Below are 25914 nucleotides of genomic sequence, written 5' to 3'. Positions count from 1 at the left end.
AGCTGCAGCCTGCATGCGACACACAAAACTCTTTTCTGGGATGAACGTTTATAGCGGCTGATCGGGGCCTTCACTCGGCTGTGCAATGAAAAGCTTAAACTGTACACTGCCCGTGGAAGGTATTGTGTGAAATTGAATATGGAGGCCATAAAGTGGACTGGAGACAGTGACCCAATTATGCAGAGCTGGTTATATTCTGTGTCTGGTCAATCTGTGCCTTGACTGTGCTTTCTTTTGCTAAGCGACATGGTAACTGTGTCTCAGCCGCATCGGAGCAGCATGTTTAGGCTACACAGTCACTGAGATAACGCAGTCCTCCTCTCCACATCCTGACAGCAACATTTGGGAAAAGAGTTTTGGGCACTCAGTTTTGAGCAAGTCGTTTCAGTGCGAGTGCTGTGCTTTAATGGCCATGCATTCTAAATTTTAACGACCTCTGCCCTGAGCTGACTTTCTCTCCTCCTATGTGAAGAGTCAAAGAGTGTATTTTTATTTCCTGATATTACAATAATTTCACTTTGGTTTTAAAATTATTAATAAAGGCCAACTGTATAAAGACAAACTACTAAACATTTCACGATCACCTGAAAATTTATTCATCTCGATTCCTGTAAAGTACTTTATCATCCCGACACACTAATCCTTCCCTCTCCTTGTTTGCCTGTCCTGGCTTTCCTTGTTCCCAGCCCCAGCCAGGCTGGGGCAATAGGGCACTGCTAATGTGCTTGGTGGGTCATTAATCCTTAGGATGGCCATAGGGGCAGCAGAGCAGGCAAGCTTTGTTGTTTGATATTGGGGGAAATGGTGATGGGAGGCAAAGCAGATGTTTGTGTTGGCTGGAGAAAGAAAACAGCAGACTTGATGCCAACCCAATCACCATTTCATGCCAGGCAACAGCTGCCCAAATACATTTCAGCCAAAGTCTGGCAAACAGAGGCAAAGGTGACCAGATCAGCTTAACACACACTTTTGCTGTGTTTTCTCATATTCCCATGTTCTTCTGGTCCTTCCATATATGTTGCGTATATATCAGAATGCCCCCTTACTTGAAGGACTGGCCTGTGAACATTTTTTAAAAATTATTCTAGGTTTAATATTTGCAAATCTTGAAGTTGAAGGTGAACCAGACACTGATGAATGTAAAACACGCACACATTTGTCTGTTTGCCTGTACTGTTGTGTGTAACTGGTGTTCACTGCGCGTTCACCTTTAAAGAGCGATGGGAATCAGCAGAGAGGACACACAGAAAAGAAGCCATAGACTAACCCAGATTTTTTAGCTGGCCATGGTAAAAATATAACAATGTATGCGCATACATAGACCACAGAACAAGGACAGCACATTTAACTCTCTCCTGCCTCTCCACTCAACTGATAGGAGCCATTCATCATCGCCCACCTTCATGCTGCAAGGAAAGGACTATGTGTGTATGCGTGTGTGTGTCTCTAAGTGTTTTTGTGTGACAGCAGATTCAAGATAAATATCTTCTATATAGCTCACGTCTCGATCCTGCTGAGGAGTTGTTTACCGTTTATGAGTTTCAGACTGAGAGACACAGTTTTTGTCTGGCTAACAGAGTCTGCTGCCCTCTGCTGCTCCGCTCGTGAACATCTGTGCTGAGAACATCTGCTCCCACCACAGCACCCTGAGTGGGATGCATGCTCAGTGATACTGGGCTTGTACGAACAGCAAGTTAGTTAGGAAGCAGCCATTGGGCTTTTGTGCCTCTGAAATGATATTTACTGTTTAATCAGAACAGTAAATAAATAAAGTGCATGCTTGGTTAAAACAAATTTTCCTTGGCTAAGATTTGCTGCTGTATTACTTCATTACAACACCTTAAAGAGGGCCTACTGATGGTGTGCTATAATCTGCATTTTCACATGCAGTATTTCCTTAATGTGCTTCTTTCCTCATACACATTCATAAATAAAAATATCCAAGATGCTGGTAATTAAATCCCCATCACAAGATACAAGAGCACATTCAAAACATTCTTCAGATGATGTTTAGATGACAGGCTTTATGTTGCTGTACTGTAGTTAGGAAGCCACGCACCTGAGGAAGGAGGGGTTTGCACAATGCAGGAACATTTCTAACCCATTTGTCATCTCCAATTTAGCAGAGGTGGAGTGGGGGGGGGGGGGGGGGGGGGGGGGTCAAAGGAGGCAAGTAATGAGCACCCACAGTAGCCAGTAAGGTAACCGTGGTTACATGTGGCGCATTAATGTATGTAATCTATTACTGTGTGTGTGACAAGGACACAGTGTGCTAATTAAAGAAACCTTTCATTGTGCTTCTCTTGGACACAGGTCATGTCTCATTAAAGATGGTCTCAATGCATGGAGAGCCATTCATTACTGGATATATGGGGGGGGGGGGGCTGGACAGAGGGGATACCTGTATGCAGACTTTACACAGTGTGCAAATCTGACAGCATGAATAACCAATAAAAGACATTCCTTCCAAGTACCAGGACAAACTCTGCACTCTTGTACTGAGAATTAAGAGTTGATATATTAAACCAAACCATGCCCTGAGTTTAGAAAGTATTGTCACGAAATTTTAGCACAGACCAAGGGCCAAAAAAAAAAAAAAAAAAAGGAGACAATTGTTCAAAAACAATAAATTTTATTTATGAAATGAGGGGATATTCACAAAAGAATCAGTGCGACATTAATATCATGTACATTACTAAATACAAAAAATATAAAATTGAACAAAAATAAACCCCATCTTCAAAAGGCTTTCATTTCCTACACGCCTGTTAAAAGAAACAAAAAAAAAAAAACACAACAACAGCTGAGTTTGCTCCTGGGACAATGATTCAAATAAATCAATCCCAAAAGGATGTTAGAAACCCACCTGGATGTTTGGTGCACAGAGACACTCATGCAGCAATGTCTGAATGGTAGTAACAGAGGCAGAAAGACTCATCTTCTGCTCTAGAGCGGTTCCAGTAATATTGCAATACTAGCCTTTTTTTTTTTTTTTTTTTTTAAATTATTAAAACCTAAAGGCTGCACTGCAACTCTACCTGGACAGAAACAACTAGATGTCCCTCAAATGCACCATTCACGCATCCAAAAAAAAGGCTTCTGGAAGGCTGTAGAGTTGATGGGTGTTATTATTATTTGGATTTCTCTTTGTGGTCACGAGATAAAAAGTATGTCATGCTGGATCACGTTTCCAGGGTCACAAAACACAAATGATCTTTAGCTTGTCTGAGCTCACCTAAAAATCATCACAGTACTCTTATAATACTCAGCTTTGTCTACTCATTAATTTTTACATTAACCAATCTATACTGTCACTACTATAAGAAAATTCATAATCCACAAAAACAAGGTAATCTCAACCAGATATTTCTCCTGATGACTGCCACAGGTGACCGGCCCCCCTTGATGGTTATATTGATATATGGGATCTTCATTTGGAAGCAGTTTCATCAGGTCATAAATATGTCACTGTTTTATAACCAGTGCTCCTTATTATAGATGATTTTCCCACATCACAGTCTACAGTAAGGGTTGGATGATCTAGCAATCTTATTTCTTCTCATATGAATTGTACAGATTGTTTTATAAGAAGGTGCCATATGTTGGCATATTATTTTAGGTTTAATTGCTGTTAACCATCTTACCCCAGCTCCTCTCGTACTTCCATCTTGGGAATAAAAGACCTACTGAAGAGGCAGCTGAAAGGTTCAGGAAAAAGGTGTGACTAGCTAGTTAGCAGCAACTGAACTTTCAAACTAAAATGCTTAAAGCATCTGAAAAATAAGTAAAAATCACTGGCCAAATGTACTAAGTAAACTTAAGTAAAAGAATGATTTTTGTGAGAATGTGAGAAACAGAAACGATCAGTTTCAAAATCAGGATAAAATTAAACGAAGTAAAAATGAACACAAGAAGGCAATGGCAGTGAACAATAGTTTACCAATCAAGCTACTGGACATTTTCTGTGCTGGAGTGTTATAAAAGCCTTCAAAAACACGACCCTCTCTGTGAGCCAATTCAAATACATTTGAGATGTATTTACAAAACTTTAAAATAATTGATTTACTATCTCAGGGTGGAAAACACGACCTCTTTTGCCAAGTTAACACCCATGGTTTCTACAGCCCCCCATAAAGTAGTCCCTGTCTGAATATGAAAGCAAATGAGCAGTCCAAGACAAGTGCAAATCCTCCCTGAGACTGGTCTATGTACTTACACAGACATCTGATTCAGCATTTTACAACCCAGCTACCCTACTAGAAGCCTAAAGCAGTCACACTGACCAGCCTAAAATTGTGTATGGTGCCACTTTGGCAGCTTGCCTGTTTTCACACAACATTAAAGACAAAATACAAGGATTCATCATCATCATCATCATCAAGTCACAAAAAGGCTTCCAGAGAAGCACGTAAACCAGACTGGTCAGAAAATAAGTGGATCAAAAGAATGGTTGTTGATCACAGTTATTATTGCTAATATGATTATCATTATGATTTATTTTAATGATGAACCGCCCTTGGATACATGACCAGATGCTGGTCTCCATCCACACATCTATAGAGCTGTGACATACCACAGTAACTGGAGATGGGTGGGGAAGAGCTGTGTGAAGTGATTCAGCATGTGATGCTCATACGTGTCTCAAGGATTCAGTCCTCTGGCGGCAGACAGAGGTACCCTGTTGTCACGTGTCTCTCGGCTGACCTCGGTTTTGAATGCTCTGGAAGTGGGCCTCCTTCAGGATGCGGTTGATTTGCAGGTAGGACACCGGGTTTGTGGGCTCTAAAGAGTTGCCCGCGCTAAGGGGACTGCAGGGCCCCTGAGCACACTGACTGATGCAGCTGGCAGCTGCATGTTCAGGACTGCTGATGCTGCTGCTGCTCTCACTGTTGGATGACTGAAATGCAGATATCAACGTTAGTATTAGGATGTTAAAATCCAGGGTCTACACAACAGAGAGTTTAATATCATACAACCTAAAGCGGCTTCTATTTTAAATTTGCATCTAGTAAAATTCAAAGCCTCAAAATTGATTATAACTTACACTAAACATTACAAAGGTGAAATTAGCCACACCTCTACACAGACTAATATTGGAAGACAAGGGGACTTTCATACTAACCAGGTGGGCATAAACAAACATATTGAAAGACAATGCGGAAAAAAAATTATCCTTAAAATAAATCTATGTCACAAATCTATAATACCAAGCATGATGGCTGTCCTGCCACTGACCTGAAAAAGCCAGCAGAGAAACATATCAGCCAATCATGGTGTTGCACAAAGGAATGCACACAGCAAAGGTCCTCAACCGTTTCAGCTGCATAGTGGCAGTCTCAGCTACTCATTATCAATGCAGGCAAGTGCACTTACTGTTTTCTTGCTTTACTGTATCTTCTACTACTCCTGCACAAGATTACAGCATCACTAACGGCTCAATCAAGTGCCCACCATCTCTGTTCCTCCTATCAGAGAACTGAACAAATGCCATGCTAATTTAAGTTATACTAAATGAATAAAGAGATACACCTGCTAAACAGTGATTAACCTCTACTGTGGACAGTAGGTCAGTGTAACAACATGCCTGGCTAATATGTTACCGTTTCAGTTGTTGATTGACTAAAGGTGGAAGAAAGCCACCAACTTTTATCATGTTAAATTCTTCCATATACAGTGCTGTGAAAAGTATTTGCATCATTCCTGATATCTTAATTAGTTTTTGCATATTTGTCACATTTTTCAGATCAAACAAATTCTAATATTACACAAAGATAACCCATGAAAATACAAAATGCAGTTTTTAAATCATGGTTTCATTTATAAAGGGAAAAACACTTTCCAAACCTATCTGGCTACATGTGGAAAAAGTATGTGGTCCCCTTTTTAAAATCATGAATTAACTGCGATTGACCACATTTTCTGGAAAGCTAAGTTCATTTTCACTGGCTACACCCAGGCCTGATTACTGCCAAGAACATGTAAAGAACTGCAGGCCTCACCTGCATCAGTCAAAGCCAGTGTTCATGATTCAACAACAAGAAAGAGACTGGGAAAAATGGTATCAATGACAGAAAGGTGAAAACAACTGCTGACCAAAAAGAGCACAAAGGCTCATCTCACATTTGCCAAAAAAAAAACAAACAAACAAACAAAAAAAAAAAAAAAAAAACATCTTGATGATCTCTGAGACTTTTGGGAAAATATTCTGTAGACAGATGAGACAAAAATTGTACTTTTTGGAAGGTTTGAGCCCCATTACATCTGGTATAAAATAACATTTCAGAAAAGATCATCATACCAACAGTCAAACATGGTGGTGGGAGTGTGACGATCTTGGGCTGCTTTGCTGCTTTAAGACGACTTGCTGTAATTGATGGAAACCTGAATTCTGATCTCCACCAGAAAAATCCTAACAGAGCATGTCTGGCCATCACTTCATGCTCATGAAGCTCAAGCACATTTGGGTTATGCAGCTGAACACTGACCCAAAACACACCAGCAAGTCCACCTTTGAAAGTTTTGGCTAGTTAAAGTCACGACTCAAATCTGACTGAGATGTTCTGGCAAGGCCTTAACCAGGCTGCCCATGCTCAAACCCTCCAATGTGGCCAAATTAAAACAACTCAAAGAAGAGTGGGCCAGCAATGTGAAAAACTCATTGCCAGTTATCGCAAATGGTAGACTGCAGTTCTTGGTGCCAACTGCTTTTTCACACAGGGCCAGGGAGTTTTGGATAACACTGTTTTCCTTTAGTAAATAAAATCATCATTTTATAAAACATAAAAAAAAAAAAAATCTGTCTTATATATGATGATCTGAAAAATGTAAACGTGACAAATAGGTAAAAACAAACAAACAAACAAACAAAAAAAACCCAACAACAATTAAGAAACGCTTTTTCACAGCACTTTACTTCTATTTAGGGTTCTATGAGTGTCACGTTACCTTACTCTAGAACACACTTGATGCAAATTATTGGTTAACACTGGTACCTCAGAGTCCCAGGCATCCCGGCCTGGTTCCGGGGAGAGAGGATGTGCTCTGTTCTGCCTTTTGGGTTGGGGCACCAGGTGGCCATTCTCCTCATCACCACCACTGTGCTGCCGTTTCCTGCTCAGGTAAAGAGCCAAAAAAAAAAAAACGTGCCCTTAATTGTAAGCTTGAAGTTTGTAGGCAATCATTTATCCCTGCGGCAGTGTACACACAACGCTTATTATGCAAAGTCACTGCAAGCTGCCATTTTTACATTCAAAACCAGCTAGCTGGCTCCATTGTCAACGCTACTTCAAAGACAACAAGGGCAGACGCAGATACAGTTGTTATATCAGTACAGCTGCTCTGACCAAGTGCTGTTACTGGAACCAAGATTATTTTTTGTTAGCACAATCACCATTATTTTCGTGGGTCCTGCAATAAAGGCCACGGAAACGTCGAGCCACCCCTAGTTCAATCACTATCTACTCAAATAGTGTTAAATTACAAGCTCACCTGCTTTCAGTCAACATATGATATCACTTGAGCAACCTAGGCGAGCTTCTTCTTTTTATTTTCTTCGGAGCAGACAAGAGGAGCCGGCTGGCTGACGTTATTTGCTAGTTAACGCGACTCGTTTCCTGTTAGTCGATGGCCTGTTAGTTAAGCTAACCTTGTCTGGTTAGCTAATTACACTGAATAACAATGTGATACAATTGCCCATTTCAGTGACAGTGTCAAAGAAATCAGCTGGCGAGATAAGCCACACAGACACTTCAAGGCAACGTTAATTGGCTGCCAACAAAAAGATCGGGCGTCTAGGTAGTTAACAAGCCTGTCCTGAAGCGCTTTATCATTTGTTCCGAGCTAAATGCTAACGTCACCGCAAGCTAACGCAAACCCGCTTATCTGATGTTAGCTGACTACAGCAAAAAGTACACTTTTATTTCTTCTCAGGACTATCGATCTCTTAAACCCAAATAAAATTACTAGGGTTCAAACTCTACCTCGCTAGCGATACTTGCTACTGATAACCGCAACTGTTGTGTTTACATGGCATTGCGCCTGCGTACAGATCAGTAATGGTGCCTTTAAAGACCTATTGGAAAAAAAGAAAAAAACCCCACTTACTTCATATCTATTGGAGAACAAAGCAGTTTTCTGTGCTATCATAGATGTAAAGTGTAATAATACGAGCGATGAACATAAAGTTATCTTATATAAGATACTCTTTTGCTTTTTTTTTTAAGCAAAAATGTGAGTGTAAAGGTAACTTGGGAAGAGAGAAAGGATGAAGCATAAAATAATACCGGTGTAATCATAGTGTAGTGGTGTACACATTCGCTTAGCAAGCAAAAGGTCACTTATTTGATTCACAAATTCCTTCGGATTTGCGTAAAACTGCCACATCGAAACATGCGGAACCACCCACTGTGGCGACCCCCTTGCGAAAACGGAGCAGCCGAAAATAGCCTGTGTAATCAGAGACTTAAATGCTAGGCAAGATAGCTTTAGCCAATTAACGTTAAACGCCACAGTATTTTTAGCTCTAAAAATATACTTCGTCTGCGCACGCCAACCACCCCTGTAACGGTCAATAAAATATTAATTTAATCAAAGGATGTCGCTGTTTACAGAACACATTTATTGTTTTAATTGTTGCCTTAAGGGCTGAAAATACCCAACACCAAAAACTGATCAACAAAGCAACAGGCAGTGGGCTGAAGTCTATTTCCCCATAAACCACCTTATGGCTGTGTTATACTAAAGAGTGGACTTGAATATTAGGATATAAATCATATTGTTTTGTGTGCATTTAAACAAAACATCCACTATGAGTGAGTGGCTGGCATCTTATCAACCCGGAAGTTGCACCCTCTATTGCAGCCTGCTTGTCCAGCCAGCCAATAGAGTGAAAAACCGTCTCCGCCAATGACTCAAGCGAAGGACGGAGGTGAGATTATCAGGGATTCTCTATAGCGGCGGTCTTAGATGTATAAAGGCAAATAACCGCAATGGGCAGCACCGACTCTAAATTGAACTTCAGGAAGGCAGTGATTCAGCTTACGACCAAAACACAGGTGGGTTATGTGCATTTTATATGTATATTCTATACAACCAAATAAAGCGTTAAAAAGACAGGGCGAGTGGGCGCACCGAAGACCATCGTCGACGAGATGACGGGATAACGCTTGCGATGCAGGGGCACAATATAAAACAAATACAAAAATAAAAAAGAAATGAACGGTTGCTGTGTTGCATGCAGGCTTTTCAAGTCACATCTGTTTATTATTTTGCAGATTGTAAATCTGAGTGTAGCGCACCAAATAGGCCTATGTCATATTTGTCTGGATTAAATTGTCGCTGATCCTGCTTTGTGAATCACCGTAAATTTGTGTTTTGTTTTGTTTTCCAATGTTTTGTTTTCCAATGTTGTAAATTGACTGTAAATTGTGGCGTACAGCAAAATTAAAGGTGATGACGCAGGTCTCGAAATGACAGCGTTTGCAGATGCGGCAGGTGGACTGTATCGTCACTGTCACAGATATTGTTTCCGCTGCTGCTAGAGCAAGCAATTGTGTTTACATTGCCATTTGCTCGGATTATGTATGTAAGATATGAAAGCAACTATGCAGACCTTTGTATTAAGATAAAGAGGTAAAATACGATTTTAATGCTGTGCAGTGCAAAAGCAATCAGGCTATTGTAATTTAAATGCTCAGTTTGGCTTAAAAGGGATATGAAATGTGCACATATTTTCTCCAGCCAGTGGAAGCCACAGACGATGCCTTCTGGGATCAGTTCTGGGCAGACACCACCACCACGGTCCAGGATGTTTTTGCACTGGTGCCAGCTGCAGAGATAAGAGCTGTTCGAGAGGAGTCCCCCTCGAATTTAGCGACCCTTTGTTACAAAGTAAGCATCAAACAAACTCTCAGTGCATTTGTGTTACATAATGGAATAATGTTGTTTGGAAACTGTGCATTATTTTGATTGTAGAGCCCCGCATAGGCTCTTAGATGTCTGAATAAATGAGTCAGCTCCCCTTCCCTTTCCTTTTGCTTCCCGTCTCTAGCTATCAGCTTCCGTTTTGAAGCTGCCTGTCAGAAACAAAACATACTGGGGCCCACAGCATAACTAAATAGAGAGGTGGGAATGAGAGCCCTTGAAGCTAAGCAAATTCAGAAGGGTTGTTACTTATTTTTAGACATGAGCTTTTAAATTTAGATAATGAATCATCAAGTAAATCTTTGTTAAAAGGTCCAAAAAACTGCAGATACTCAGTGTAAAAAAGAAAAAAACAACAGCGATTAAGTATGCACACATTTTAAACCAGAATTTGCTCCTTTTTTTTTAAATTTTTGATTTGTTGATAAGCTGAGCATGATGCCATATTCATTGACACATAAATGAGCATGGCTTAGTACCCTTGATGACTGCTTTTGTTCATATGTTATATCTTTATGCCATAAAATAATAAAATCACTATATCAAACTGAGAAAATGATCAGTAGATATAGATGCCGTGTTCCATACTCAATACGCTCATTCACTTATAATGTTTCCTGATACTTCAGGCTGTCGAGAAGCTGGTCCAGGGAGCTGAGTCTGGCTGTCCCTCTGAGAAAGAAAAGCAGGTAGTCCTGAACTGCACTCGCATCTTGGCCCGCATCCTTCCCTACATCTTTGAGGACCAGGACTGGAGAGGATTCTTCTGGTCCACAGTGCCTGGTGCAGGGCGTGCTGGTGTGAGTGGGCACAGCAAAACAGAGCCTATTTTCTCACCATTTAATACTATAGATGGCTCACAGAAGTTCAGAATGGATAAAAATATGTATAAACATACTGATCACATGTAGAAATCACTCTTAACACAAAATATTGTTGTTGTTTGTTTCTAAAAATAAGATAGATAAAAAAACCGTGTGTCATCATTTTACATATGTGATAATGCGTTCATCTACCAAAAGCGTTATACACTTGGTGTTTTGTTGAATGTGAATCCTACACAAAAACACAAAAAACATGAAGCAGCAAGGTCATTTTAGTTGTCGCTGAGTTTTTTCTCCTGTAGCATGGAAACAACTTCAACCAATTAAATAATATCTTTCAAAAAATATGAATATCTTCATCCACATTTTTCAGACGGATGAGCTGGATGATGACGAAGGAGCGCGACCACTGGCTGAGTCGCTGCTCCTGGCTATCGCTGACCTGCTCTTCTGCCCTGACTTCACTGTGCATAGTCACAGGAGGGGCCCTGTGAGTAACCGCTCTCCTGACACGGTGTCATTAATTTGTCATCCCTCCTCCATCCAGTAGAAGTAGCTACTGCTGACTCAGCAGAGCAGCACAGATATTTATTTCTTGACCTTACCCTAGTAAGCTGTTCCAAAGGTTGCACATATTTCTTCAAGTACTGTTTCCTTCTTCCTAATTTTCCAACTAACTTGTCACTCAAGTTTAACACAAGCACCGGGTTTTGGTGGCTGATACACTCTTAGAGGCAAAAGGAAGAATTCCCAGTGTTTCACATCAGCCTGGAACTTTGAACTCCTCACTGCTCTTCATGTAATTTCCATTCTAAAGTACGTGTCGGAAAAGTCTCTTATGGCAGTGAAAATGAAATGATCTGTTATATAAAAACTGAAAGTAACAGGAAATTATACCTACCTACAGTCTGGATGGTAGTGACAGAATATTAGGATTCAAATGCCAGAGTTCACGCTTCATATCCCTTTGCTTACCAGGAGTTAGCATTGCCCAAATCTTTACATTATCTACAACTGATTTTAAGTTACCTAATAATTTGCTTAACAAATGAAAATCCAGGAAATGTTCAAGAATCATTTTAGAATCAATAGCGGTGCGTTAAATATGCTTTGCATAAAGGTATTTTGACTAGAATTTGTTGTGACTCTCTGCAGGACTCAGTAGAAAGCATGCAGTCCATAGACAGCTGTGAATACATCTGGGAAGCAGGGGTGGGATTTGCACAGTCCCCCCCTCTCAATTACATTCATGACCTGAATAGGTGAGTTGGCCTGTTGTGTGCATCGAAACTGCACTCTCATTTTTGTGTGTGTGACTTATTTTCTGTTTGTTTGTGTCAACTTCCATGCTTCAGGACAGAACTGTTGAGACTGCTGCTAACCTGCTTCTCTGAGGCCATGTACCTGCCTCCTTCATCAGACAACACCGTCCTCAATCCTTGGGTGACATTCTTCTGCTCAACAGAAAACAGGTAATGGAAAATGAAAACACATCCACACATACAGTCATTGTAAAAAGAAAGTACGCAATCTTTAAATTCAGGTGTGTGTTAACACGGTACCAAAGATCAGCATTGATCTGAAAGAAGCGCTTGTTGTGACAGAGTTATAAAGCCATTTCAAAGCAGTTTGAAGTCCATCCTTCTACAGTGAGAAATATTATTCACAAGTGGGAAACATTCAAGATAGCTGACAATCTTCCCAGGAGTGGACATCCCAGCAAATTCACCCAAAGATCAGACCGTGCAATCCTCAGAGAAAGAGCTGTGGCTCAGAGAATACAGGCCTCAGTTAGCATGTGAAATGATAAAATTGCTGTTGTTTGGAAGGGTTGCCAGGGGACAGCCTCCTCTCTCTAAAAAGAACATGGCAACACTGCTTAAGTTTGCAAAGCTGCACCTGAACAAACCACAAGACTTCTGAAACAATGTCCTTTGGATGGAGACCAAAATTGAGATGTTTGCTCATAATACACAACTCCGCGTTTGGAGAAAACCAAACACAGCATCTCAACACAAACGCCTCATTCCAACTGTCACGCACGGTGGTGAAGGGGTGATGATTTGGCTTCGTTTTGCAGTCCTGAGCACCTTGCAGCCACTGAGTCGACCATGAACTCCTCTGTATGCCAAAGTATTCCAGAGTCAAATGTGACTCCACATCTGTCTGGCAACTAAAGCTTGGTTGAAAGTGAGTCATGCCACAGGAAAATCGCCTAACCTTAGCAGCACATCTACAACAGTATGTTTGAAAAAGGAAAGAATCAGTGTGTTGCAATGCCCCAGTAAAAGCCTTAACCACTACTAGTATTGAAATACTGTGGTGGGACCATAAGCGAGCTGTAATGCCTGGTATAAACTTTTTGGGTGTCACAGAATTTAGTGACATTGTCATCGTGGTTTTGTTCCTAGACATGCCCTACCTCTGTTTACGTCTCTGCTGAATGTGGTGTGCGCTTATGACCCGGTGGGTTATGGCATCCCGTACAACCACCTGCTCTTCTCTGACTACCGGGAGCAGCTGGTGGAGCAGGCTGTACAGATCCTCATTGTGACGCTGGAGCATGACGGAGTGGTTCCCCACCCTCCTGCCTCTCCATCCAGTGTAGAGGAACAAGATGTAAGCCAAGACTGTGACAAAGAAATGTTATGACTTTATTGCATGTGCTTAATGTCACTCAAATAAATCTTTATGAATTTGTCTGAATCAGTCTACAGGACCTGAAAACCTGTTTGTGAATTATTTGTCAAGGATTCACAGAGAGGAGGTATGCATGTCAGTGTTTCATAAAAATGCCTGAATATCATTACTGTGAAGACTGCAGGTGCAAATGTATATTTGTGCTCTCCCAATAGGACTTTGACTTTGTACTGAAAGGCCTTGCTCGTCTGCTGACCAACCCTTTGACTCAGACTTACCTGCCTAACTCCACCAAGAAGATCCAGTTCCACCAGGAGCTTCTGGTGCTTTTCTGGAAACTTTGTGACTTCAATAAGGTTAGAACAAAAAAAAAAAAAAAAAAGGGAAAAAAAAACACCTTCTTTGGGGAGGTGAAGCATTAAAGAGTGCTTTCATTAGACACCACAATCTACTTTGTGTTCCCACTGCAGAAGTTCCTGTTTTTTGTCCTTAAAAGCAGCGATGTGTTGGATATTCTGGTTCCTATACTGTACTACCTGAACGATGCACGGGCTGACCAGTGTGAGTCTCCTTAGTTGCTTCACTGCACACACAGCAAATCTCTACTAGAAGCATGCATTTATTAATTTCTGGTGTAATTTGTCCTTGCTGCAGCACGTGTTGGACTCATGCACATTGGTGTGTTCATTTTGCTGCTTCTGAGCGGTGAGAGAAACTTTGGTGTACGCTTGAATAAGCCCTATTCTCTCCATGTGCCTATGGACATCCCAGTGTTCACAGGGACTCATGCCGACCTGCTTATAGTGGTGAGACAGACACCTGCTGCCAGTTTTCTTGACGGCTACCTAATTAAAGTACAGATGAGTCTCACAGCTGTCACTCTGTTTGGTTTCTAGGTGTTTCACAAGATAATCACAACAGGCCACCAGCGTCTCCAACCTCTCTTTGACTGCCTGCTAACCATTGTTGTAAACGGTGAATATGCAGTCTGTTGGACAATACACAGATTTTGTTTGCAACATAAGCATGTAATAAGAATTATTTGTTACAGTTTTTCTTTCACACCGTTTTAATACTCCACCTGCTTCTTGTTCAGTTTCCCCTTACTTGAAGAGCCTGTCCATGGTAGCAGCTAATAAACTGCTCCACCTGCTGGAGGCCTTTTCTACCACCTGGTTCCTTTTCTCTGCAGCCCAGAACCATCACCTGGTTTTTTTCCTTCTCGAGGCTTTCAACAACATTATCCAGTACCAGTTTGATGGTAAGAGAAAGCTGGAGAAATTCAGGGCATATACATTTAAACAGATTTTGTTTAAATCTATATGCCTTGACAGGAGTGGCACCTGCTGTGCTTTTGTATCTCATTTGTTGTGAGATGCACTTTTTCAAATAAGTGTCCATGTGTCTCTCCCTGCCAGGTAACTGTAACCTGGTGTATGCCATAATTCGCAAACGTAATGTGTTTCATCAGCTGGCCAACCTGCCCTCTGACCCCACTTCCATCCAGAAGGCTTTGCAAAGAAAGAAGAAGTCGCCAGATGTCATTTCCCGCACCAGCTCCCAAGAGACTGTATCCATGGAAGGCTCACACCCTGCAGTACCGGCGGAGCCTGGTACACTGAAGGCCAGCCTGGTTGCTATGCCAGGTAATGACTCTACATGCTATTTTAATGTTGTAATTAGAGTACAATCTATTCACTGTGCGGTAGATGCACCACACATAACATGTGCCCTCGCCAGACACTTTATTAGGTACACCTACAGTAGCTAGCACTGGGTTGGACCCCTTTTTTTCCTTCAGAACTGTTTAAATTCTTCATGGGACAGATTCAAAAAGGTGCTGGAAACATTTCTCAGAGAGTTTGGTCCATATTAACATGATAGCATCACGCTGTTGCTGCAGATTTGTTGGCTGCACGTCCATGATGTGAATCTCCTGTTCCACCACATACCAAAGGTGCTCTTTTGGACTGAGATCTGGTGACTGTGGAGGCAATTTGAGTACAATGCACTCATTGTCATGTTCAGAAAACCAGTTTGAGATTATTTGAGATTTGTCAGATGGTGCATTGTTCTGCTGGAAGCAGCCATCCATCAGAAGATGGGTACGCAGCTGAAAGTTGTCTGGCCATTTTATTTTGACCTCTTACGTCAGCAAGGCATTCCAGAGCACTGCTGCTTACTGGATATTGTTTGTAAATATAGATGGTTGTGTGGGAAAATCCCAGTAGATCAGCAGCTTCTGAAATACTCAGAGCAGCCCATCTGGCACCAACACCCATGCCACACTCACCATTCTTCTCCATTGTGATGCCCAGTTTGAACTTCAGCATCCTGTTTTAACCACGTCTGCATGCCTAAGTGGACTGAGCTGCAGCCATGTGATTGGCTGATGAGATGCTTGCATTAACAAGCAGCTGAACATATGTAACTAATATAGTGTCAGATGAGTGTATGTCATGCACATATGCACATCTTGCACATGAAAAGAGCTGTGAATATCTAAAATGACTCAGAACTGGCAGGTTGAATTAATATGTCCATAATTTAGGCTGAATTTGTTTGGTTTATTCACCACACCAGATTAGTTGGTGTTTAGTTTTTCAGTAAGACTATAAAAAAATGAAATAATGTCCTGTGATTTATGATGGTGGTTTCCTGTAGGCATTGATAAACTGACTGAGAAGTCTCAAGTATCAGAGGATGGCACCATGGTGTCAGTTCCAAAGACAGACTCCCCTAACACAGTCCACCCAGACCAAAGTGCAGTCGCTGGGACCAGTGACACAGAGTCTAACTCAGGCAGAGACAATGAAGTAAGTGCCTTTTTTTTTCTGGGTGCATTGGTTTGCTACAATATATTTGCATATTTCTAATTTTATTTCTTCACATTATCAGGATGTTTTCTACACTGAAGCAGAAATGGAGAGAAGACGCTTGTCGAGCGCATCTTCAACATCTTTTTGGGTTCCCACACCAGAATGGGTCAGGATACTCTTTTGCCCTCAGCCTCTCCTTCAGTTTTTGGTAGTCTTTGGATATTTAGGAGAATTAGAACATGATTTAGATTTACTCATCTTTAATTTCAGGTCCTCTCTTGGAAGTGTAAGCTACCCCTGCAGACTATCATGAGACTCCTACAGGTGCTGGTGCCCCAGGTGGAGAAAATCTGCATCGACAAGTATGCAAACACTTTTATAAATTTTTTGGTCAGCCTACAAAAGTCACATCCTAGCTCTTTTGAAATATTACTAAAAACGTTGTAAATGTCCTTCTCTATCTAACAGGGGTCTAACAGATGAATCAGAGATCCTGAAGTTTCTACAACATGGCACATTAGTGGGCCTGCTGCCAGTTCCTCACCCCATCCTCATCAGAAAGTATCAGGCCAATGCAGGCACTGCAATGTGGTTTCGCACCTACATGTGGGGCGTTGTTTATTTGCGGTGAGTCAAGTATTATAGATAGTGATATCCTTATATGATGATGAAAACAAATCAGTTATTTTGTTTTTTCTGTTGTTGTTTTTGTTGTTTTTTTTTTAGCAATGTCGACCCGCCAATCTGGTATGACACTGATGTTCGACTATTTGAGATCCAGAGGATGTAGAGAGAAGACGTCATCACTGAAAATGAGACCGTTCTGGCTCTAGGGTTCTTCGTCCCTTCAGTATCTGCTGGTTTTGTAGAAAACCTCATTGTGTTTAAACTATCCTTGTGATCCTGTTGTTTGCCCCTTACACCACCAAACTGGGCAGGGGAGTCATTCAGCTGAGTGGAGTAGAGATTCCTCTCGTGTTAAGATGGAAGGTGTTTGAATTATCACTAGCGTCCATAAACAACTGTGTTTGTAACCTTAAGACCACAGAATGTCTGTCAAAGCACTGAGATGGCTGGAGCATTTGCTAAGGGCTGAGGCTACTTTTGGCAGCATTGTTTAACTTTTCGTTGAGATTTGCTGGGGGGAGATATGCTGCGAAGGCCCGTAACATATCTCGTATAGCTCAGTATTACTCGTTCCACATTATTTGTTGTACTCGCCATGCTTTGAAGTGAACTTGCACCTTTTTTGAGTCGTCTTTTGTGGTTGTAGTTTATGTGATGATACTTTGAGACAGTAATACAGATTCGATGTATTTATTTATATATGACCAGGTTTAATTTTTTTGATCTGGCTAGAAATGCTTATAATGCTCAAAGCTGAAATTGTATTTTCATTAACTTGTCCTGGAAAATAAAATAAAATAAATATATGCATCTGCAAATTCTACATTGGTCACGTTATGATTTATCTAAGTTTTTTTTAGAAGAGTAGCAGGAGTTCTGCACAAAGTCCAAACCTGCCATTTGTAAAAGTGGCACTTTCGTACGTAACCACTAGATGACACTATGCTCCTCCTCACCACTCAATCTGCTAAAGGTTTGATATTTGAACAAATTTACTTTGCCACATATGAAATCACTTTACTGAATCCTTCCATAGCAGTCTACAAGTTTGCAATGATGTACAGGAGGAGAACACATGTAACTCAACATGTCAGCTGTTTTAATGTTGCAGCTGTATGTGGGAATTTAAGGAAACTGAAAACACAAATGTTTGTTTATTAAATGTATGACATGTTTTGATACATAAAACTATCTAGTTTCTAAAAACATAAATTGAGATAATGAGTGCAGCTAAGAGATTGGCTAACCTCTTAAATACACTTCAAAGAGACTGGCAACAGCATGCATGCGATAGAAGATTCCAAAAGGAAGTCCAATATTCACAATTGCGTTCCACATTGTGTATTTGTAGAAGTATATCTCAGCGGAGTGGTCAAACTGCGGACGAGCCCCAAACGCAGGCATAATCCATAGCTGCCAATACAGAAAACAGGAATTAAATAGACATTTTTACAGAAAACATCAGTAGTCTGTTGCACTCGTAGTTAATGCAATAAAAATAAATACAACTTACAATTATATTTGCCAGGAGTAAAAAGGCACACACTTCCTTCAGAACTCTTCTTTTCCAACTTGTCTTCTTAGGAGTCGAGTGTCTGGGCTTATGGCCGTCTGCTACATTGGTCATTTCATTGTGTTCTTGAAATGCACGGGCATTTGCCTGCATTGTGTGGACGGGCTCCCGATGGAGGCCTTCAATAATGAAATAGTTCTGCAGACCAATCTCGAGCACCATCAGCACGGCCCAGGCCAGGTTGAGGCCATTTAGGTAGCCCTTGGCTCCCGTTGCCACTGTAGCCACAATACTAAAATAGCTAATGATGAATTGCCCCAATGAAGATCCCACCAGTAGTCCCACATCCAGGCTGCGAGATGGGTTTTTCTCTGATACATATTCTCTGTGGTCCAGCCTGTAAAGAATGCAGCCAATCACAGTGGAGAGGGACATCAGACTAACTATCACTATGTTCATAATGAAGTGAATCAGCAGGGCCGTATTTCTTTTGTCTCTGTCTTCTTTCAGTATGTTAACCTTGTACAGTGTAAATGTTACAAGTCCTGCCGCCACCACGAGCAGTCCTACAACAGGCCCCACAAAAACATCTTTCACATAGACTTTAAATTTGTAGCGCCTGTTGTGGTCAACAATTCTGCCCACGTTTTTCCACATTATGTAGGCCATGGCAGACGCAAAGAGGCTGTATTCTATGTTGAAGGGATACAGGTAGTAGAAGGCCTCTTTGAAGGTGTCACATGCTGAGTGACTGCATGTACACTTCTTGGCACCATAGTTGGCTGCAACAGAAAGACCAGCCTTTAGTTATTTTTCCTCTTAAGCACTGACCTTTAAATAAAAACACAACAAACCGCAACAAAAAAAAAAACCTATGCCTTGATACCTCTGTACAACTTGTGCGAGACACTTATATTTAGATGGGTTATCTCAGTTTGGTGTATCGACTCTTCAGTCACTGCTGCCATCCAAAGCACAAGGTTAGTTGAAAATGTAAGCGTAAGCCCACACCTGAAAAGGAAAAAAAGATGAGGATCATTGAAATGAGTAAAGAATTGAGGAAAGTCAGTATACTGCTCAAAAAAAAAAAAAATGAAAGGAAAACTTTTTAGTGCATAAATTAGAGTATAAAGTATAAATTAAACTTCTGGGATATTGATCTGGTCAGTTAAGTGGCAGAGGGGGTTAATAATCAGCTTCAGTGATAATGAATGATTATCAATTAAATTTGTATTAATGAATTCACAACAGGTGCACTAGAGGGGCAACAATGGGACAACCCCCCAAAACAGGAATGGTTTTACAGGTAGAAGCCACTGACATTTTTTTTCTCCCTCATATTATCAGATTTTTTTTTTTTTCCACTAGTTTTGGTGGGTCAGTGGGTCTTTGTGCAAGAAAATGACCTCCAGCGTGAAGGTCACATCATGAGGGTGGCCTGAAGGCCTGATGTCCTCTAGTGGAACTTAATTTAATTTGCCGTTGGCAGGCCCACTTCTGGTGCCCTGTGCTTTTCACGGATGAGAACAGGTTCACCCTCAGCGTATGTCACAGACGTGGAGAATGTTATACTGGCTGTAACATCATTTAGTGGGTCAGTGATGGTCTGGGGAGGCACATGCATGGAGAGATGAACATGCTACAGGCTAGGTAACAGCACCCTGACTGCCATTAGGTAATGGTATGAAATCCTTAGACACATCATCAGATCCTGTGATGGTGCAGTGGGTCCTGAGTTCCTCCTTGTGCACGACAATGCCCGGCTTCATGTGGTGAGAGTATGCAGGCAGTTCCTGGAGGATGAAGGAATTGACCAGCCCTCACGCTCGCTCGACCTAAATCCAGTGGAACACTTCTGGGACATTATGTTTCGGTCCATTTGACACCACCAAGTTGCACCTAAGACTGTCAGTGAGCTCAGTGACACCCTGGTCCAGATCTTGGAGGAAATCCCCCAGGACACCATCTGTTATCTCATTGGGAGCATACCCTGAGATTTTCAGGTATGCACACAAGTGCATGAAGGACATACAAACTATTGCGGTGCTGCAATGAAATTTCAGCAAAGTGGACCAGCCTGCCGCATCATTTTTTTTTCACTTTGATTTTCAGGGTCTTTAAATTCAGCTCTTTGTAGGTTAATAATGTTCATTTCCATCAAACAATGTGGCATGCTTTCATTCCTAGCATAATGTGCTAGGAATGAGTCCATATCACTATAAATACCCAGCATATTGATTGTCCCATTGAGATCTGAGGTGTTTCCAAAGTGTTTCTTTAACTTTTTGGCAGTGTATATAAAATAATTTACCGTGTTATGTTGGTGTGTAGCTGCACACAGTCCCTTGAATGAATCCACAGGAAGTAGGTCTGAAAGAAACAAGTTTTACTAGCACAGGATGCAATAATGACCACTCGCAACGCACAAAACAGAATTTTCATTAACATGCAACAACCTGGAAAAACAAAAACACAGCTTGCAGAACAGGGAAGGCTACTTTAACAGGAGAATCACAGTGAAGGTAGCCCACATAAGTGGCAATCTTGAAGATGTCCATGAGGAAACTAAGCAGGCCAAACAGCACGAGCCCAGCTGCAATGTAAGAAATTAGGAGATTAAGATGTGAAATGACCCATCAAAAACAGAGCCAGAAAGTACTACTCAGAGTTCTCACCCTTGAGCCATACAGGCCCAGCATGGCAATCTTTAAATAAGACTGCTCGTTCCTTCCGGGAGGTGACGACCATGTAAAACAGCATCCACGACATAGTGAGGAGGAGGAGGGTGATGAGGAAGATTTGCCGGTGGACTGCTGTAATGGTCGTAATGTTGAAGGCACTGCTGCTGACCAGAGCACAGCCCAGCATCAGGATGTTGATGCAGATTATGCCAGAAAGGAGCCATCCACTACCTTGGGGGGGCTTCTCCTTAACTACTTCCACATGGTGTCCATTTTCTCCAGCACCCTCCACATTGGAACGATGGGAAGGGCTGGATAAATGTTGGATGCTGTCCATCTGTGTTACTGTTGCACTATTAGATGGATGGGCCTTCATAACATCATTTGGCATTTTCCTACAAAAGATCATGTGCTTTAGCTGAAGTGAAGCTGTAATAATCCTGTATCTTAACAAGTCAACAGCTGATCAATACAAGATTGTTTATGAGCCCACTAAAGAGAATGCACTCAAGTGTATTAAACATCCAGAATCTTTTAGTGTAGAAAATAATGACACAATATTTTTTTTTTCCTCCTTAGCTAAAGGGTTAATTTTATTTTAATCCACCGCTCCTTCAAGTGTGAGTTGTCTTAAAAAAAAAAAAAAAAAAAGCTGAATTTCTGAAGTATCACCTACACTTTACATGATGTACTTTCAAACAAGTGTTAAGAAGCGACAGGGTGTGTGTTGCTTTCATGTTAAAAGTTTTTCCGTGAGCACTGAGTTGGAAAACACGATACAACCTAATTGGGGCAGCGCTCTTGTTTATGCAGGTCAGATTGCACATAAAGCCTCAGCAGCGCGCAACTAAACGAAGACAAACAGGTGCAATTAGTTTTGGCTGATTGTTTAACCTCGTTTCTCTCACCGCACCCAAAGTTGACTTACACCACATTTTTGGGGGACTTTTCCCAGTGATCGCTTGTGCTGGTCGGGTCCTGTTTGCCACGTATTTTTTCGTTATTCCATAAACAACTCGCGCTACTAGCTCGCAACACTGGCGCACGTCAGGCACTGCCTGGGGGGGAAATCCGAGTGCGACGAGTGCTTGGGTATGTTTAGTATGCAGATTCAGGCTGCTTCCAAGAAGCAGTTATTTTGATCTTGCAGGCTGAAAGTTTAGCCCCGTTAACCTTAGGCATTTGAAAATGCAAAAAGCAGTAAATGAGCTGGCCTTCTTGGTACTCTGACTCTCTGCTTTGTTCGCATTTGAATACAAGATAAATAATGTGCTCAATATGGATATTTATTACATTTATATTAAGCATATGAATCTGGGAGCTGGTTCCAGAGAAGAGAGGCCTGAAAGCTGAAGGCTCTGCCTCCTATTCCACTTTTAAAAACCTCTAGGAACCACAAGCAAAGCTGCAGTCTGAGAACAAACAGCTCTATTGGGACATTATGGTACAATGAGGTTTTTAAGATGTGATTGGACCTGATTAATTAAGACCTTGTATCTGAGCAGAAGGATTTTCATTTAAAATCTGGATTTAACAGGTAGCTAGTGACGATAAGCTCATGTGGGAGAAATCTGCTCTCTCTTTCTGTCAGCACTCTCACTGCAGCATTTTGGATCAACTGAAGGCTTTTTATGGAACTTTTAGAACAACCTGATAACAATGAGCTACAATAGTCCAGCCTAGAAGTAATAAATCCATGAACTAGTCTTTCAGCTTCACTGTGAAGAGGTTTCTAATTTTAAACATATTGCGCAAATGAATGAAAGCAGTGCTACATATTTGTTTAATGTGCTCACTGAGGGACACGGACAAAAGTTTCCTTACAGTATTACTGAATTCCAAGGTAATGCCATCCAGAGTTAGTATCTGGTTAGACACCATGCTTATAACATTTTTAGGACCAAATCCAATATCTTCAGTTCTATTTGAATTTAGGAGCCAGAAAGTAGAGGTTGTCCAGATTCTTGTCTTTAAGACATGCTCAGATAGTTGTTTTACAAGAATTTAAGAATAAAAGGGAAAAATCTGACAAGACAGCGGGGTCAAGTAAAGGTAAAGTAATGGTTTAATTGCCACCATCTTAAAAGCCTGTGGTACATAGCCCATTAGTAGAGATGGATTGATTGAAGCATTAATTAATGGTAGGATGTCTTTGAGCAGGCTTGTATAAATGGAGTCTAACAGACATGGTAATGTTAGGAGGAAGTAATTAATGAAGTTAACTCAGAAAGATCAGAGAATCAAAAAACATTAGCGAAAAAGAGTCAAAATAAATATCAGCAGTTTTAAAAGTTGCTTTACTGAATGGTATTTTTGTGGGACGTTCTAAATCTCTTTTTCCCTCTATTAGATAAAAATTTAATTGTGAAGAAATTCAAGAAGCCATTAATAGTTAAAGTTAAAGGAACTCTAAGACCAATAGAGCTCTGTCTCTTTGTCAGCCTGGCTACAGTACTGAAAAGAACCCCAGGGTTATTCTTGTTTTCTTCAATCAGTTATGAATAGTAAGATGTCCTTATTCCAATAATATTTAAATGCCAACCCCAGCAGAAGGAAGAGGGAGGCCCATCCAGAGCCCTCACAGCCAAAGGGTAAGAGCACCGGAGAACCAGAGGCAGCATGCAGCCAACCCTGCCAGAGCTACCACCCCAGCGCAAGCTGAGAACAGGGCCCAAGGCCTCAAGCGCCCAAGAATTGCCCGGCCACATCCATCCGGCACCAGTTACTAAAATCAAGACTAGCCCAGTGAGGAGGAAAAAATATGTTCCTTTTTTTTTTTTTTTTTTTTTTTTTTTTTTTTACACCAACAAAAATCTGAAAAGTCAATTGAAGGCAGGCTATGGCACAATCAAAAATGATGACAAGACTCTGCTTTCATGTAACATTTTATTGTTTCACATGCACAATTGTGCACAATTGCGGTGTCTCCATAAAAACCGTCAGCATAACAGAGAAGAACATGTATGTGCAAGAATTGCACATCACATTATTAAATATAGCATAAAGTTGAAAGGAAAATTAATCGTTTCCCCCTATGACACATCTGGGATAGGCTCTGGTCAAATGTAGTTGATGACCCCTGTCCTAAAGGGTTCAAGGCTCAGCAAATCCTAGACCCAGGCCCAGCCGTATATACACACACACACACACACACACGCGCGCGCACACAAAGATTCACACCTATCCACATCGATCCCCCTCCAAGTGACGGAAAATGGATACATCCAGGGCCAACAGCAGCCCTGGATGTATCCGGTTGTTAAGGGATGACGTAGAATTCCATTTCCAGGTCCAAACTGTCATGTGATCAATATGCTGCAATGCTGTGTCCCTAGTTGTTTTAATGATCCAACTTGAAAAAAACACACACAGTTGTCATTTTACCGATGAGAAAGAAACGGAAATGGCTGCAGTTGATAAGGTATGTTATTATCATCTTTAATAGTGAACAGTCATTGGTTATGCCATTGCTGTTTATTTACGAGCATTTGGACCCGGAAATGAAGTCAGACTGGATTGGAGCAGTGACTGAAAGCCAGAAACAGAAAATGACCTTCACCAGTGGGCCTGCTGGAGGTCATTTTCTTGCACAATGACCCACCAAAACTAGTGAAAAAAAATCTGATAAGATGAGGGAGAAAAATATCAGTGGCCTCCACCTGTAAACGTCAGTGTCTGACCTCACAAATGCGCTTCTGCAAGAATGGCCAAAAATTCCCATAAACCACACTCCTAAACCTTGTGGAAAGTCTTCCCAGAAGAGTTGAAGCTGTTGTAGCTGCAAAGGGTGGAGTGACATCACATGAAACCCTATGGATGCGTGTGGAGGCAGACACACATATTTTTTGGAATGTGTAGAAGGGCCAGGAAGACAATAGATGCAAACAAATACAACTGGTCTTTAAGTATTCCAGGTAGATTGGAAAAGGCTAAGAGTCAGGGTTTCAGATGAGTTAAGATTCTGTCTACGTCTTTGGTTTATTAATAAGCTGACGTGAAAGATTTCTGCCTCACCTTCTCCTTCACCTGTCCTTGGAGGATTCTGAAAGTCTAGCTCATGGGTGTTGATTCATTTAAACTTACATATTAATCCCACCTTAAGTACTAAGAAGACAATAGATGCCAATGAATACAACTTGTCTTTCAGTTTTCCAGTCAGGGTGGACAAGGCTAAGTGTCACGCTTTCAAATAGTTAAGACTGTCTGAGTTTGGTTGCTTAATAAGCTGGCGTGAAAGATTGCTACCACGCCTCCTTCGTGGCATGTGTTTTGAGGAATCTGATAGCCTGACTCATGGGTACTGAATCATTTAAACTATCATATTCTGTAACCAGGTCTCTGTATAGCAGAATAAATTAATATATTGATCAATTATTAAGTCATTTACTAACAGGGATTTAGAGGAGAGAGACCTAATGTTTAATACTCCACATTTAACTGTTTTACTCTTTGGTGGAGTTGAGGATCTTATATTATTCTGTCTGTGTGAGTCTTAGTGAGTTGGTATTTGTGTGTGTGTGTGTGTGTGTGTGTGTGTGTGTGTGTGTGTGTGTGTGTGTGTGTGTGTGTGTGTGTGTGTGTGTGTGTGTGTGTGAGCGCGCGCACGCGCTTGGTCTGCTTTTTGGTGGTCTGGGAGCAGACACAGTCTTATAAGTGTGAGCGGTCTCTTTACAAAATATTATTATTGCCAATTTAAAAAGCCAGTGAATGAGTGCTTGGATATTTTTTATTTACATGTTTTAACTTTCTTACATCTATTTAGATGAGTTAGTTTACTTATAGCCAGTAAAGAGGGAAGAATAGAAGAAATCCCACATCTGGATAATGAGTGAAATATTCCGAGGACACACCACCTAAAAAAGGTCAGAAGCATAAACCTAATAAATTCG

At 41.2% G+C, this 25914-nt stretch overlaps 3 protein-coding genes across 3 annotated transcripts; 1 reads left to right on the top strand and 2 right to left on the bottom strand.

Moving 5' to 3' along the window:
* Nucleotides 1-2980: 2980 nt before the first annotated feature.
* On the bottom strand, nt 2981-8046 carry LOC115785226 (protein FAM104A). Its single transcript, XM_030736737.1, has 3 exons — nt 7489-8046; nt 6993-7110; nt 2981-4897 (listed from the first exon to the last, which is right to left on the bottom strand). The coding sequence occupies exons 1-3, from the start codon at nt 7503-7505 to the stop codon at nt 4685-4687; spliced, it is 348 nt and encodes a 115-aa protein (XP_030592597.1). The 5' UTR covers nt 7506-8046; the 3' UTR covers nt 2981-4684.
* An 854-nt stretch (nt 8047-8900) lies between these two features.
* On the top strand, nt 8901-17652 carry hid1a (HID1 domain containing a). The gene is made up of 19 exons (XM_030735685.1): nt 8901-9053; nt 9739-9888; nt 10551-10721; nt 11119-11235; nt 11901-12007; nt 12101-12217; nt 13157-13364; nt 13456-13512; nt 13601-13741; nt 13856-13946; nt 14040-14191; nt 14282-14360; nt 14482-14646; nt 14804-15031; nt 16050-16201; nt 16284-16370; nt 16475-16566; nt 16673-16831; nt 16931-17652. Exons 1-19 carry the CDS (start codon nt 8988-8990, stop codon nt 16992-16994), a joined length of 2403 nt encoding a protein of 800 aa, XP_030591545.1. The 5' UTR covers nt 8901-8987; the 3' UTR covers nt 16995-17652.
* A 421-nt stretch (nt 17653-18073) lies between these two features.
* LOC115785170 (proton channel OTOP2-like) lies at nt 18074-22001 on the bottom strand. The gene is made up of 7 exons (XM_030736663.1): nt 21954-22001; nt 21020-21420; nt 20801-20937; nt 20656-20714; nt 19231-19355; nt 18345-19126; nt 18074-18244 (listed from the first exon to the last, which is right to left on the bottom strand). The coding sequence occupies exons 2-7, from the start codon at nt 21414-21416 to the stop codon at nt 18074-18076; spliced, it is 1671 nt and encodes a 556-aa protein (XP_030592523.1). The 5' UTR covers nt 21417-21420; nt 21954-22001.
* Nucleotides 22002-25914: the final 3913 nt, after the last annotated feature.

Source organism: Archocentrus centrarchus, chromosome 8, assembly GCF_007364275.1.
Source record: "Archocentrus centrarchus isolate MPI-CPG fArcCen1 chromosome 8, fArcCen1, whole genome shotgun sequence".
Lineage (NCBI taxonomy): Eukaryota > Metazoa > Chordata > Actinopteri > Cichliformes > Cichlidae > Archocentrus > Archocentrus centrarchus.
Note: the sequence above shows the minus strand (reverse complement) of the source record. Positions and strands in the feature narration are given on the sequence as shown.